At 39.4% G+C, this 13,728-nt stretch overlaps 1 protein-coding gene across 1 annotated transcript in view; it reads right to left on the bottom strand.

The window, feature by feature from the left end:
• Positions 1-13,728, bottom strand: part of Thsd7a (thrombospondin type 1 domain containing 7A) — a 413,636-nt gene that overhangs the window by 105,885 nt on the left and 294,023 nt on the right. Inside the window, exon 7 of the mRNA XM_052173249.1 lies at positions 2,873-3,067. Coding sequence (XP_052029209.1) covers positions 2,873-3,067 — 195 coding nt within the window. The remainder of the gene's footprint in view (positions 1-2,872; positions 3,068-13,728) is intronic.

Here is a 13,728-nt window from a genome sequence, read left to right on the forward strand (position 1 = left end):
GATGGTGACAGTGGTGGGGCTTCTCAAAATAAGGGCTTTCTCTGGTTCTTACCATAGCAGACTGGGATCATTATAAACCAGACTGAAGTCTAGCCAAGGGTTTAATTATGTCTACCTCTTGATTAGCCACAACTCTTTCCCTGTTTAGCTCTCATTTATGTTAATGACCAGAAAAAATGGCTAAAGGTATGCCCCTTGTCTTCTTTGTGTAGCTACATTTAATAAGTTTCCTATATAATCTTTCCATTTTTTTCTGAATGTAATTTATTGAAGTTATGGGTTGCTGTTTGATAAGTCACAAAATATAATTTTCCTTCTGAAGGTTTCTATTTTGTTGTGTTGTTAAGATTCTTTGAAGATAAGGCCACCTTCTGGCCTAGAATTTCTGTAAATTATACTTATCATAAAATAGAATTAGAAGCCAAGACCTAGGACTGGGAATATAGTTCACAGGCAGAACACAAAGCTATGTTTCAATCCCTATCACACATGCCTGACTTTTTGCTGCATTGCAAGGACTGTCATACCCATGCACTTGCCCTCTATACATGGAAGTTTTTAGAAAATTATATAATCTCATCTACAGATACTATGTATCAATTTGATTTTGTGTTTTTCTATAAAATTATCACAGTATTTCCCATAAAAAATTCTGTAACACATTCCAAGCTCTAATTTTGGCAGACTAATAGAATACCTACTTTTGTGAAATATCACTGATAAGAAAGCATAATTTCAGACTTCTATAGATGTAGTTTTCTCAGGAAGAAAATGAAAACCACTTTGAAAAATTCAGTATTGTAACAATCTCATTTTCCATTAAGATAAAACATTATTTTCATATCAAGCAAACAACTGGTATTAAAGTCATTTAATTTGCAGATGAGATCTTCCTTAAGTGTCTCACAATCATATTGGTTTTTATACATGACACTTACTGAGACACAGAGTAAGATGTTTACTTACAGAAATTCCAGTCTGCTTCCTACTCATTTAGGTCCATGCACTTACAGTATACTACACAAACATCTACAGGCCAGGGTGACTAGCTTATGAGGCAGCTACTAGACTTAATTAAAAATTACTGAAGTCTCACCCTTTCTAATTAAGTACGTGATATGTATCAAATACTAACCATGAATTTCTGCCTTTAAAACATGGCAGACCTTTCAGTGTGAACTGTCGCATCTACAGACATAATGATCTGTTGCAGTTTTGCAGACTCAGCACAATCCTTGCTCTGTGGCTCAGGGGGTGAAAAGTCACTCATTACTAGTCACAGAGCAAATGTCTGCAGAGTATAATGGGTTTACAGGAATCGGGGCGACCACAGATCTAATTTTAATGAAACCCAAGATGTAATCTGAACTGATGGAGTTTGAAGTCTGAAGGTAGTCTATCCAAGCTGGACTGTTCTTGAGAACACAGAAAAGCAATTTTTTTTCTCTAAAGTTTCTATTTTTTTTTAGAGGTCTTCTATTTTCCTTGCAGTTATATTTGTAGTGGAAAACACTTAGGAACACTATAAAAATTAACAATTTTCCCAAAGAGTTACTTATGACATATTATGTGTTGTACTTGTGTATTAAAGCCAAGTTATTTAATAATATTCATAGTTATTATGTAAAGTAATAGCAAGTATGATTAAATAAGATTAGGAGCTGTTATCACCAAATCACTGGAAAACAACAACAAAGGGGGGCAGAAATAATGTAATCAAAGAAAAACAATTAATTTCAGGGATTCATAGGTATGTATGCTTACTGTAAACAGAAATTATGATCTCTCAGTCCTAAATGTAAATAAAGGTCATTTAGTGTGGGGTGCTGCAGTGCCACAACCTCACTGTATGCCCTGGTGTGAAAGAATTTGCTCCTGTGTTCTTCCCCTTCCTCTCCTACTTTTTAGAAAGACAAAAGTGTGACATTGTCTCACCTAGTCACACAGAGGACAGATTAGCATTTGAGGAGCACAAAGGAGCACTATGAATGATAGAAGACACACACAATGTCACACAAACAACAGCCATGCTAAAAGTTAAAATACCCATTGGACTAAGCACAGGGTTCCCAATGGAGGAGTTAGAGAAAGGGCTGAAGGAGCAGAAGGGATTTGTAACCCAATAGGAAGAACAACAATATCAACCAACCAGATTTCCCAGAGACAAAACCACCAACTAAAGAGTACACATGGACCAACCCATGGCTCCAACCACATATGTAGCAGAGGATTGCCTTGTTAATCATCAATGGGAGGAGAGGCACTTGGCCCTGTGAAGGCTAGATGTCCCAGTATAGGGTAATGCCAGGGCAGGGAGGTGTGAGTGAGTAGGTGGGGAAACACCCTCATAGAAGGAGGGGCGGGGGGAGGATGGGATAAGGGAATTCAAAGGGGGAAATGGAAAGGTTATAATATTTAAAATGTAAATAAAGAAAATATCCAACAATAAATAAATAAACAGTCTTCTTACACATACATGATAATTTTATGAGATATTACAGTGTCAGCTACTACTGAAATAGAAGAAAAACAATGAAATGCTTGGAATTTCTTTTGGAATCCATTTCTTGGAGTATTGTTTTTTTTCTTTGTTTTTCCTTTGTACACTTTCGAGTAGAAAGAACTTGAATTATTAGTTGAATAAGGGATAAAAGAAAATGCTTTTAAAAACAACCCTTTGTCCTCTTTTAAAGATCCATTTTCAAGATTAATTATTAAGAATAGAATCAAACCACATAGAGAGATATTAAATATCATTTACTACTGGATTTCTGTCAACTCATTTTCATAAACTGTCATCTTATACAGGCTACACAATTTAAATGGCCATCAATTTCCAGAAAACAGTCTCATGTGAGGATGGAGACCTTACCTTCTTCAGCTGCGTAGGCCAGAATGGACCGAGCTCGGCTCTGTTTCCCTTCTGTGGCTTTCCCAGAGCACGTATGTGAACAGGAGGACCACGGCGACCATGCACTGAGCACACAGTCCTTCGGGCACGGAGCATCACAAGCCACCGGGATAGGAAAGATTGCATCTCTGCATAGCTGTCTGTCCACTCCTTCTCCTGGTAAATACATGACAACCAACAGTTTGATTTTATTAAGTCCATTTAAATGAGCACTTAAACATAGGCAGGTGTCCAGTGAAATCCGACAATTTTTAATTAACTCTTAATTAAAAATGAAATAAAAAAAGACATGATTGTCATAGTGAAATGTTAAAAGGAGAGAAAACTATAAACATAAACAGACACATAAATCCCCAAATAATGATTTATAAACAAACACATAAATCCCCAAATAATAAGTTTTCAGAAGCATAAACATAGAAATAAAGATCATTACAGAAAGTATAGTATCTCCTTATAGGTGAGTTTTATAATTATAATTTTAATGTACCATGAATAATTTTATAACGTTAAATTGACTTGTTCAGTTATATTTCTTGTTCAACTCGGAACTATGTTTTACCACCAGTGGTAGAAGGCTATAGTGTGTGTCAATGGTTTCATGAACCAACTCACAGATACAAATGATTTTGAGTCAGCCAAAGAAGTTAATTTTATACAACAATCCATGTTTCTCTGTTTTGGAAATTATTTTTTCCTTTGGAACTAGCAAGGAAATGTAAATGATAGAATAGAATCACCATGCTTGGCTTAAGATGGACATATGGGGAAAGGGAAGAATGAAGATAAGTCAGAGCATGTGCTGAAGTAAGAATGTGCATCAAGCTGCCTCAGTGTCATCTGCAGTTTCTGTGGGTCTCCAGCTAAAGAGCTGCTTGCTCTACAGTATAAAAATACTCTTTCTTTTTGCCCCAAAAGTTTAGATGTTATTAAAAAAAAACCTAACATTTGAATAGGAAATGCTTCCCCACAGGCTTTTATGACTGAATAATTAGTCGCCAGCAGGGGGAGCTATATTAGGAGATGGTATCTGGTTTGAGGAACTGTAGAACCTGGGTAAAGGCATGTCTTTGGTGCTGTATGCTACCTGCAGTTCTCTGCTTCTTGTCCACCATAAAGTGAACAGCCCTTTCTCCTTGTGATTCAGCCTCATAATCAGCTCCGAATCAGTGGATTAAAGAAGCATGGATTTTAATCCCTAAAGACTGTGAAACCAAAGACTTAATTCTGCCCTTCAAGTTGTTTTGTGATGTATTTTGTACATAGTGATCAGACAAGTTACTAGCACAATACTTAATTAATATTTGATGAATAAATGAAATGTGATAAACAAAAGGCCAGAGAAAGGGAAAGTATTATTGTTAATAAAGAACAAAGAGAAGCAAGGAAACAGTGAGAAAATGCGGTTGAAGGAGAAGGGTTATACAAGTGTAGACTCTGACTTTATTACAAACTGTGCTACTGAGTTATCACCAATCCTGGATCAATTCATAAAAATCATAAGTGTTGCATTATACTTTGGGGGAGGAAGGTTACTGACCAGGCCACTCTTGACAACCATTACACAAACAAACCCAAGCTAATTTTCTCTAGTTGAAAGTAAGGAGTGTTGTTATATTGCATACTTTTTCAGTCACATGCTTGAAAAATGAGACAGAAAATCAGAAGTCAATTGAAACTGTGCTAACATTTTAATAGCTACTACTTCAAAATGCATTTATGTGTTAATAGTCACTAGAATGTAAGGTCTTAAATCATTAGACTTCTTCACCAATAGGAGAGGTTTGTTAGAATTACAATCAAAGCAACTGGGCTGATTATGTCTTTATGACTCTGATTTGCGAAATACTGCTATATCTACCTGTGGAGTTTGACATACATCCCACTAGACAATATGATTAATAGGTAGATAGATATGGCAAAGAGGGTAGAAAATCATTATTTTGAATAAGGCACTTAATATTTTATAATTTATGTAAAAATAATGACTCCCTTTTTTTTTCTGTTAAACTGAACTTTTCCAAGCCCATGGGGTAATTTTTATTGTAATGTCTCTCCGCATATTTTCCTCTATTATTTTCTTGCGTCCTGTGGAATGACAGAAAACTTTGAAACTGAAGCTGATAGTTAATGAATATCCCAATTCTATAGCTTATCTGATAGTTTCCAATCCTTCTCATTCAGAAAAATATCATTTTTGTAGCAAATGGGTATTTGTGCCAACAATACTATTGCAATGGATGTCCTGGCTTGAGGGATGGGTTTCTGTTTGCTAGAATATAAACCAAAGGGGTTAACAAAATGACCTTCTTCATGTGTCAAGTGATCCTACCTTGTATTAACTGGTTCACTCTTCCTGATTTTCTTAGGAAGAAGGTTTTTTGGGATTTAGGGGTCTTTTCTATATAAAGTTTTCTTCAAGGTTCTCTGGTGGCGTCTGGGGAAGGGAATCAGGCTCTACATAGTCATGTCCATTCAGGTCCTAAGCCTGGTTCATTACTACTTTGACATAGATATGACCGTATAAAGGGAATTCTAGTCCTATGGCAGCATCCTTCATAGTAAATGAAGCGCTGGCAGTCTTGCTTTTGATGAGGAAGTAAGCCTGAATCATACATACCCTGTGATGAGGGCTCATTTACTTGTCTTTCTAGTTAACCTCACTCTCTGTTGGAGTATTTATTTTAAAACACAACTATAAATTCGTTCTCTCTCTCAGTGAAATCTGTGTAATTCTCCTAGCTGTTTGCTAGTATTGAAACCTAAAAATTATCTTTCTCAGAGAGCTGAGAACTATCCTCTATAAATGTAACCATAGTGCCCTGGTCTCTCACCTCTATGAGATGGGAGGGTGTCTAACTTCCTTGTGTGGTGGTGTGCAAACACAGATGGCTCATAGAGCAAAGCTCTGAAACTCAGGAATAGCTCATTCTGCTTCAGATTCCATTGATCAAACCTCTCCATAGGGCTCTCTGGTATCTTCCCATTAGCCCACCTTCACATTTAAAACATTCTTAATCTTTGTTTCTGCCAGTTTGACTTCAGCCTCTCTCCATTTTAACTGTATCAAATACGCTTCTTTTTTTCCTTTTTATTTATTCTTCTCTTATATATTACATCTCCACTGCAATTCCCCCTCCCTCTTTCCTTCCATCATTCCCTCTCCTTCACCTCTCCTTTCATTCAGATCCACCCACTTTCACTCCCCTCAGTTAAGAGAAGGTCTCCCAGACAGCAGGTGTTGGAGAGGGTGTGGAGAAAGAGGAACACTCCTCCACTGCTGGTGGGGTTGCAAATTGGTACAACCACTCTGGAAAGCTGTCTGGCGGTTCCTCCGAAAACTGGGCACCTCACTTCCAGAAGATCCTGCTATACCACTCCTGGGCATATACCCAGAAGACTCCCCACCATGAAATAAGGATACATGTTCTACTATGTTCATAGCAGTCCTATTTATAATTGCCAGATGCTGGAAAGAACCCAGGTATCCCTCAACAGACGAGTGGATGCAAAAAATGTGGTATATCTACACAATGGAGTACTATTCAGCCATTAGAAACAATGAATTCATGAAATTCTTAGGCAAATGGATGGAGCTAGAGAATATCATACTAAGTGAGGTAACCCAGACTCAAAAGGTGAATCATGGTATGCACTCACTAATAAGTGGATATTAACCTAGAAAACTGGAATACCCAAAACATAATCCACACATCAAATGAGGTACAAGAAGAAAGGAGGAGTGGCCCCTGGTTCTGGAAAGACTCAGTGAAACAGTATTCGGCAAAACCAGAATGGGGAAGTGGGAAGGGGTGGGTGGGAGGACAGGGGAAGAGAAGGGGGCTTACGGGACTTTCGGGGAGTGGGGGGGCTAGAAAAGGGAAATCATTTGAAATGTAAATAAATTATATCGAATAAAAAAAATTATATTGAATAAAAAAAAAAAAAAGAGAAGGTCTCCCAGAGACATCAACCAAGTAAAGAGTAACAAGCTAGAATAAGTCCAGGTGCATTTATGGCAAGGCTGGAGGCAGCCTTGGAGGAGGAAAGGTGTCAAAGACAGGTGAAAGGGTCAGAGACAGCCCCAGGCTCCACTCTTAGGAATCCCACAAGAACACCAAGCTACAGAGCCAAAACATACATGCAAAGGACCTAGGTTAGACCCATACAGGTTCTATAATTTCTGTGACCACTTGAGTCCAGTTGATTCTGTGGGCCAGGTTTTTGAGATGCTCTTGTTGTCTTTGGAACCTCCAGTTCTTCTTCCCTGTCCTCTGTAGGATTCTGAAGTTCTGCCTAATATTTGACTGTGGGACTCCATATCTGCTCTCATTATTGATTCAATATTTTCTTGACAACTTGTTTATGTAACTAATGATATGAAAAATATCTCTAGCTTCCATTTTATCCAGTTATATACTTACCTGTTAAAATTTAAATATCATTAATCAACATAGTTTCTTCAAATATTAAGTGATTTTTTTCTTCCATCTTTGCTTTCTGTCCTGAGTTTTTCACAATGATATCCCTTCAGTCACTTTTCTCAATTTTGTTATTATTTGAAATCCCTGCAAAGACCACCAGAAAAGGGGTCAAGTGTCTTTGAATCCAATGGTCCCATCCCTCTGTTGTCTTCAAATTTGTAATCCAGGCTTTACTGTGATCATTATGACCTTTATCAGCTTTTATTTAAAGTTAGAATCTATCCTAACCAAGTGTAGTAAATAACATGACTTATGAATAAGTGATGAATGCTGAGGCCTAAATGGAATTTTAACTGACTTTCCTTGTTGTTTGAATTTCAGCCTCTATGATATAATTTGGTCCCTTAGAAAGCAAGATATAACAATCATTGCTGACCTGGCTAAGAACTCTTGTGTTAAGGAGGAAAAAAGGCCTGCTTGAGATCTGCAAGTTTCAACACGATGGTCCGTTGACTTTTGCTACTGTTTATTGACAACTGCTTTGCTAGATTTTTAGTGCATGCTTTTTATATACATTTTTTCATGTGAAGACTAAAAGCCCATGTCTTTTAGAAGAAAGTAGTGAGAAGCATTTTATTCATAGCTATTAATTGAAATTAGTACTTATTTTTGCCTTTTCATGCTGTGAGTCTTTATGAATGTCATAGATCCATTTACTTTGTTTATATTAAGTGATTAAAGTCTCTGTCTCTCAGTATTCCCTTGTTGCCTATGATTCTTAATTTAGTACTGAGGCCTCAGGAGCTATCCTGTTTTCAAGTTAGTATGCTGTTTCCTTTGTTCGGGTTATAGTTAGGCAGACATGATAGTGAGATCTCATGGTCATTGTTTCAGACATTCATAAGAGACAAAAATCTTGCAAGCAAACTCTCTGTTCCTTTTATTCTTGAAATATTTCTACCCCTTCTTCCACAACAATCTCTGAGTGCTAGGTGTGGGAGACATGTTATAGATCCATTATTTGAAACTGGGATCCACAAATTTGCATTTCAATTGGTTTTAGTTTTCTGTAATAGCAAGAAAATGTTCCCTGCTGAGGGGTGAGGACTATATTTATTTGCAGGTATAAGGATAGATTGTCAGAATGAATTTAAAGCTAGATTAGTAAAGTGGAGATGGTAGGTTATCCAGGTTCTATTATTTAACTAACTGTGAGTAGTTGGGTACCATACAAATCACCATCTTCCTCCTTTTGAACATTCCTACAGGTCTACTCACTTTCTTTGAGTTAATTTTGTATCCATCCACTTTGCTGAAGCTGTTTATGAGCTGCAAGAATTATCTGATAGAATTTTTTTGGGGTCACATATGTATACTAGTATATCATCCATAAATTGCGAAACTTTGACTTCTTCCTTTACAATTTGTATCCCGTTTATCTCCTTTAGTTGTCTTATTTGAATATTCTCTTTGCCTTTAGTTAGTTGGCTGCTAACTCAGAGCCAGAAAGGCATATATGGTATGTGTTCACTTATAAGCATATATTAGCGATAAAGTGCAGGATAACCATTCTACTATTCACAGGCACAAAGAAACTAGGTAATGTGGAAGTCTCAAGGGAGGATGTGTGAATCTCACACAAAAGGGGAAACTAGTTATTTGAGATGGATAGAGAGAGGGAATGAAGTAGGTGAGGGGTGAGGAGGGAGCCAGGGAGGCTGATCAGGTGTGGGAAGAAGTGGGTTGAGAGAGGTCTAGGAGTGAGAATGGAAATCTAGGTGAGGAGGCATCTCTGGTGACTACCTAGAGGCCTGGGATAGGAGAGGATATGGGGAGTCTATATTCTGCTCAGAGGGGATATTGAGACTGGAATGGCCATCTCTTGCAGCCAGGCAGGATTTCCAGAGTAGGGAGGGGGCATCAATCCATCCATAAAAGCTTCAACCCAAAATTTGTCTTGCCTACAAGATGCTCAGGAATAAAGATGGAGCAGAGACTGAGGGAACAAGCAACCAATGATTACCCCAACTTAAGACACATCCTATGGGAGATAGCTAACTCCTGACACTATTAATCATACTCTGTTATGCTTGCATAACATATCAGTCTCTGAAGAGACTTCATCCAGCAGATGTGGCTACCCAAGGCATAGGACATTTTGTAGAAGGCCTGGGGATAGAGTGAGCAAGTTGGAAGTGTCAAAGACATCACAAGAACACCCACATAGTCAACTAATGTGGGCCCATGGGAATTCACAGACCCTGGGCCACCAACCAGAGAGCATGCAGAAGCTGGACCTGGACCTCCTACATACAGAAAACATGCAGCTTCTTGTTTATGTGGTTCCTCTAACAAATGGAATGGAGGCTGTCTTTGTCTCTGTTCCCTGTCACTGGATCACCTCCCCCTTACTTGGAGAGCCTGTTTAGGAAAGGATGTACCTAGACCTGCTAGGACTAGACACTCCATGGTGGGGTGGTACCCAAGGGGGTCACCCCTTCTCTGAGGAAAAGGGGAGGAGGCAATGGGGAGATTTGTAGGGGTAGTACTGGGAGGAAAGAAGGGAGGAGAGCTGTGATTGAGATGTAAAATGAATTAAAAAATAAGTTAAAAATAGAAACACAGGTATACTGATTCCCCCAGAATTTCTTTTGATCTTGAGAATAGTTTTAGCTATCCTGAGCTTTTTGTTATTCCAGATGAATTTGAGAATTGCTTTTTCTAACTCTATGAAGAACTGAGTTGGGATTTTGATGGGTTTTGCCTTCTCAAGCAATACTACAGAGCAATAGTGTCAAAAACTGCATGGTATTGGTACAGTGACAGGCAGGCAGATCAATGGAATAGGAGTGAAGATGCAGTAATGAACCCACACACCTACGGCCACTTGATCCTCGACAAAGAGGCTCAAAACATCCAATGGAAAAAAGATAGCCTTTTCAACAAATGGTGCTGGTTCAACTGGAGGTCAGCATGCAGAAAAATGCGAATTGATCCATCCTTATCAACTTGTACTAAGCTCAGCTTCAAGTGGGTCAAGGACCTCCACATAAAGCCAGATACTCTGAAGCTAATAGAAAAGAAACTAGGGAAGACCCTTGAGGACATCGGTACAGGGGGAAAGTTCCTGAACAGAACACCAATAGCTTATGCTCTAAGATCAAGAATTGACAAATGGGACCTCATAAAATTACAAAGTTTCTGTAAGGCAAAGGACATCATCAAAAGGACAAATCAGCAATGAACAAATTGGGAAAAGATCTTCACCAACCCTACATCAGATAGAAGGCTAATATCCAATATATACAAAGAACTCAAGAGCAGCAGCAGCAGCAGCAGCAGCAGCAGCTGGTCCAGCTGAAGGGCCATCAGCAGTGGAATCAAGGTGACAGGGTCCAGGGAGACCCTGCGCCCACGACCACTGACCTTCGCTGGCCAGCCGGGCTGCACCAGCAGCGGATTTACAGTGCCTTTCATCAACGCACAGAAGCCACTTCAGAACTCTGCCTCTCGCCAATCACAAGAGACTCACCTCCATCTTGGATATTGGACTCCAGAGAGATCAGACAGACTGAGGTACGCAAATATAAACCAAGGCCAATATTGCGGGGGTCTAAGCCCGACGGGCGTTGGCCTGCACCCAGGCCCTGGGCTGTTCGGGGGGCCATCAGGGTGCCAACCCAGCCAGGAGGTTTTTTTTTTGCCTGGGCTGGCGTGCACGTGCCGCCATTTTGGCTACAGGACATCAGAGAGCTCTAGCAGGCAAAACCGGCTAACAGGCTTAGCCCAGGGATAACATAGCGGGGGTCTAGGCCCCAACAGGCCCTGGACTCACCCCAAGAACTGGGCTGCTAGGTGGGCTATTTGTGTGTCAACCCGCCCAGGAGGTTGTTAGCCAAGCAGACTCTCCCGGCACTTTCAGGGAGCGTGCGCAAGCCCGCCATCCTGGCCACCTGACAGACCCAGTTAACAGTCATACCCGAGGGGAACTTTGCTCGGACCTTGGCCTCCCAGGCTTTTGCCTAGACTCAGGGCCTCAGCAGTTAGGCTAGCCTTGTGTGCACCAACCCGTTTGGGAGATCTGCTGCCCAGCAGAGTGATCAGCACACGGAAAAGGTTCCCTCAGCATACACCCTCAGCACTCCCTGAAGGAGCAAACAGGCACCATCTGGCTCATAGACACAATATGGGGCAAAGCACACTAGGGCTGCAAGGGAACCCAAGAGGAGGACAGCACATCAGCAGTTGGCTACAGGGAAAACCCAGCCATCCAGTGTTGCAGAAATAGCCCCAGAGCCCCTCAGGATGTTCAAACACCAGCCAGGGACAAGACCAACTAACTCTAGAGAACAAGATGGCAAAGGGCAAACACAGGAACACTACTAACAGAAATCTAGGCAATATGGCAGCATCTGAACCAAACTCTCCAACATCAGCAAGGCCAGGTTATGCCAACACACCAGAGAAACAAGATTTGGATTTAAAATCACTGATCATGATGCTGCTAGAAGAACACAAAAAGGACATAAATGAGTCTCTTAAAGAAATACAGGGGAACATGAATAAGCTAGCAACCCGTATAATGGAAACACAAAAATCACTTAAAGAAATGCAGGAGAATAAGGCTCAAGAGATAGAAGCCAATAAAAAAGAAACGCAAAAAAAAAAAAAAAAAAAAAAAAAAAAAAAAAAAAAAAAACCTTAAAGAAATGCAGGAGAACTTGAGTCAAGAGGCACAAGTCATAAAAGAGGAAAACCATCCTGGATCTAAAAACAGAAGTAGAAACAACTAAGAAATCACAAAGGGAGACAACTTTGGAGATAGAAAACCTTGAGAAGAAATCAGGGGCCATAGATGCAAATATCAACAACAGAATACAAGAGATGGAAGAAAGAATCTCAGATGCCGAAGATACCATAGAAACCATTGACTCAACAGTCAAAGAAAATGCAAAATGCAAAAAGCTTGTATCACAGAACATCCAGGAAATCCAGGATACAATGAGAAGACCAAACCTGAGGATTATAGGTATAGATGAGAGTGAAGATTTACAACTGAAAGGGCCAGCAAATATCTTCAACAAAATTATGGAAGAAAACTTTCCCAACTTAAAGAGAGAGATGCCTATGAATATACAAGAAGCCTACAGAACTCCAAACAGATGACCTGAGCAGAAATACCTCTTGCCACATAATAATTAAAACCCCAAATGCACTAAACAAAGAAAGAATATTAAAGGCAGTAAGAGAAAAAGGCCAAGTAACATATAAAGAAAGACATATCAGAATCACACCAGACTTCTCACCAGAGACCATGAAAACTAGAAGATCCTGGGCAGATTTCATGCAGACTCTAAGAGAACACAAATGTCAGCCAAGACTACTTTACCCAGCAAAACTCTCAATCACAATAGACGGAGAAACCAAGACATTCCATGACAAAACCAAATTTATACAATATCTTTCCACAAACCCAGCTCTGCAAAGAATAATAGGAGGAAAACTCCAGTACAAGGAGGGAACCTACACCCAGGAAAAAGCAAGATAGTAACCTTCCTTCATCAAACCCAAAAGAAGATAACCACTCAAATATAAAAATGACATCAAAAATGAGAGAAGTAATAATCACTATTCCTTAATATCTCTTAACATCAATGGACTCAATTCCCCAATAAAAAGACATAGACTAACAGACTGGATAAGGAAACAGGACCCTACATTTTGTTGCATACAGGAAACACACCTAAATGTCAAAGACAAAAACTACCTTATAGTAAAATGCTGAGGTACTAGCTCAGGCAATTAGACAACATAAGGAGGTCAAAGGGATACAAATTGGAAAGGAAGAAGTCAAAATATCATTATTTGCAGATGATATGATAGTCTACCTAAGTGACCCAAAAAACTCCACTAGAGAACTCCTATAGCTGATAAACAACTTCACCAAAGTGGCAGGTTATAAAATCAACTCAAGCAAATCAGTAGCCTTCCTATACTCAAAGGATAAGCAGGCTGAGAAAGAAATTAGGGAAATGACCCCCTTCACAATAGCCACAAACAGTATAAAGTACTTTGGGGTGACTCTTACCAAACATGTGAAAGATCTGTATGACAAGAACTTCAAGACTCTGAAGAAGGAAATAGAGGAAGACCTCAAAAAATGGAAAAACCTCCCATGCTCATGGATCAGCAGGATTAATATAGTTAAAATGGCCATTTTGCAAAAAGCAATATACAGATTCAATGCAATACCCATCAAAATCCCAACTCAATTCTTCACAGAGTTAGAATGAGCAATCCTCAAATTCATCTGGACTAACAAAAAACCCAGGATAGCTAAGACTATTCTCAACAATAAAAGAAATTCTGGTATCAGTATCCCTGATCTCAAGC

The sequence above is a fragment of the Apodemus sylvaticus genome, chromosome 2, assembly GCF_947179515.1.
Source record: "Apodemus sylvaticus chromosome 2, mApoSyl1.1, whole genome shotgun sequence".
NCBI classification, from domain to species: Eukaryota; Metazoa; Chordata; class Mammalia; order Rodentia; family Muridae; genus Apodemus; species Apodemus sylvaticus.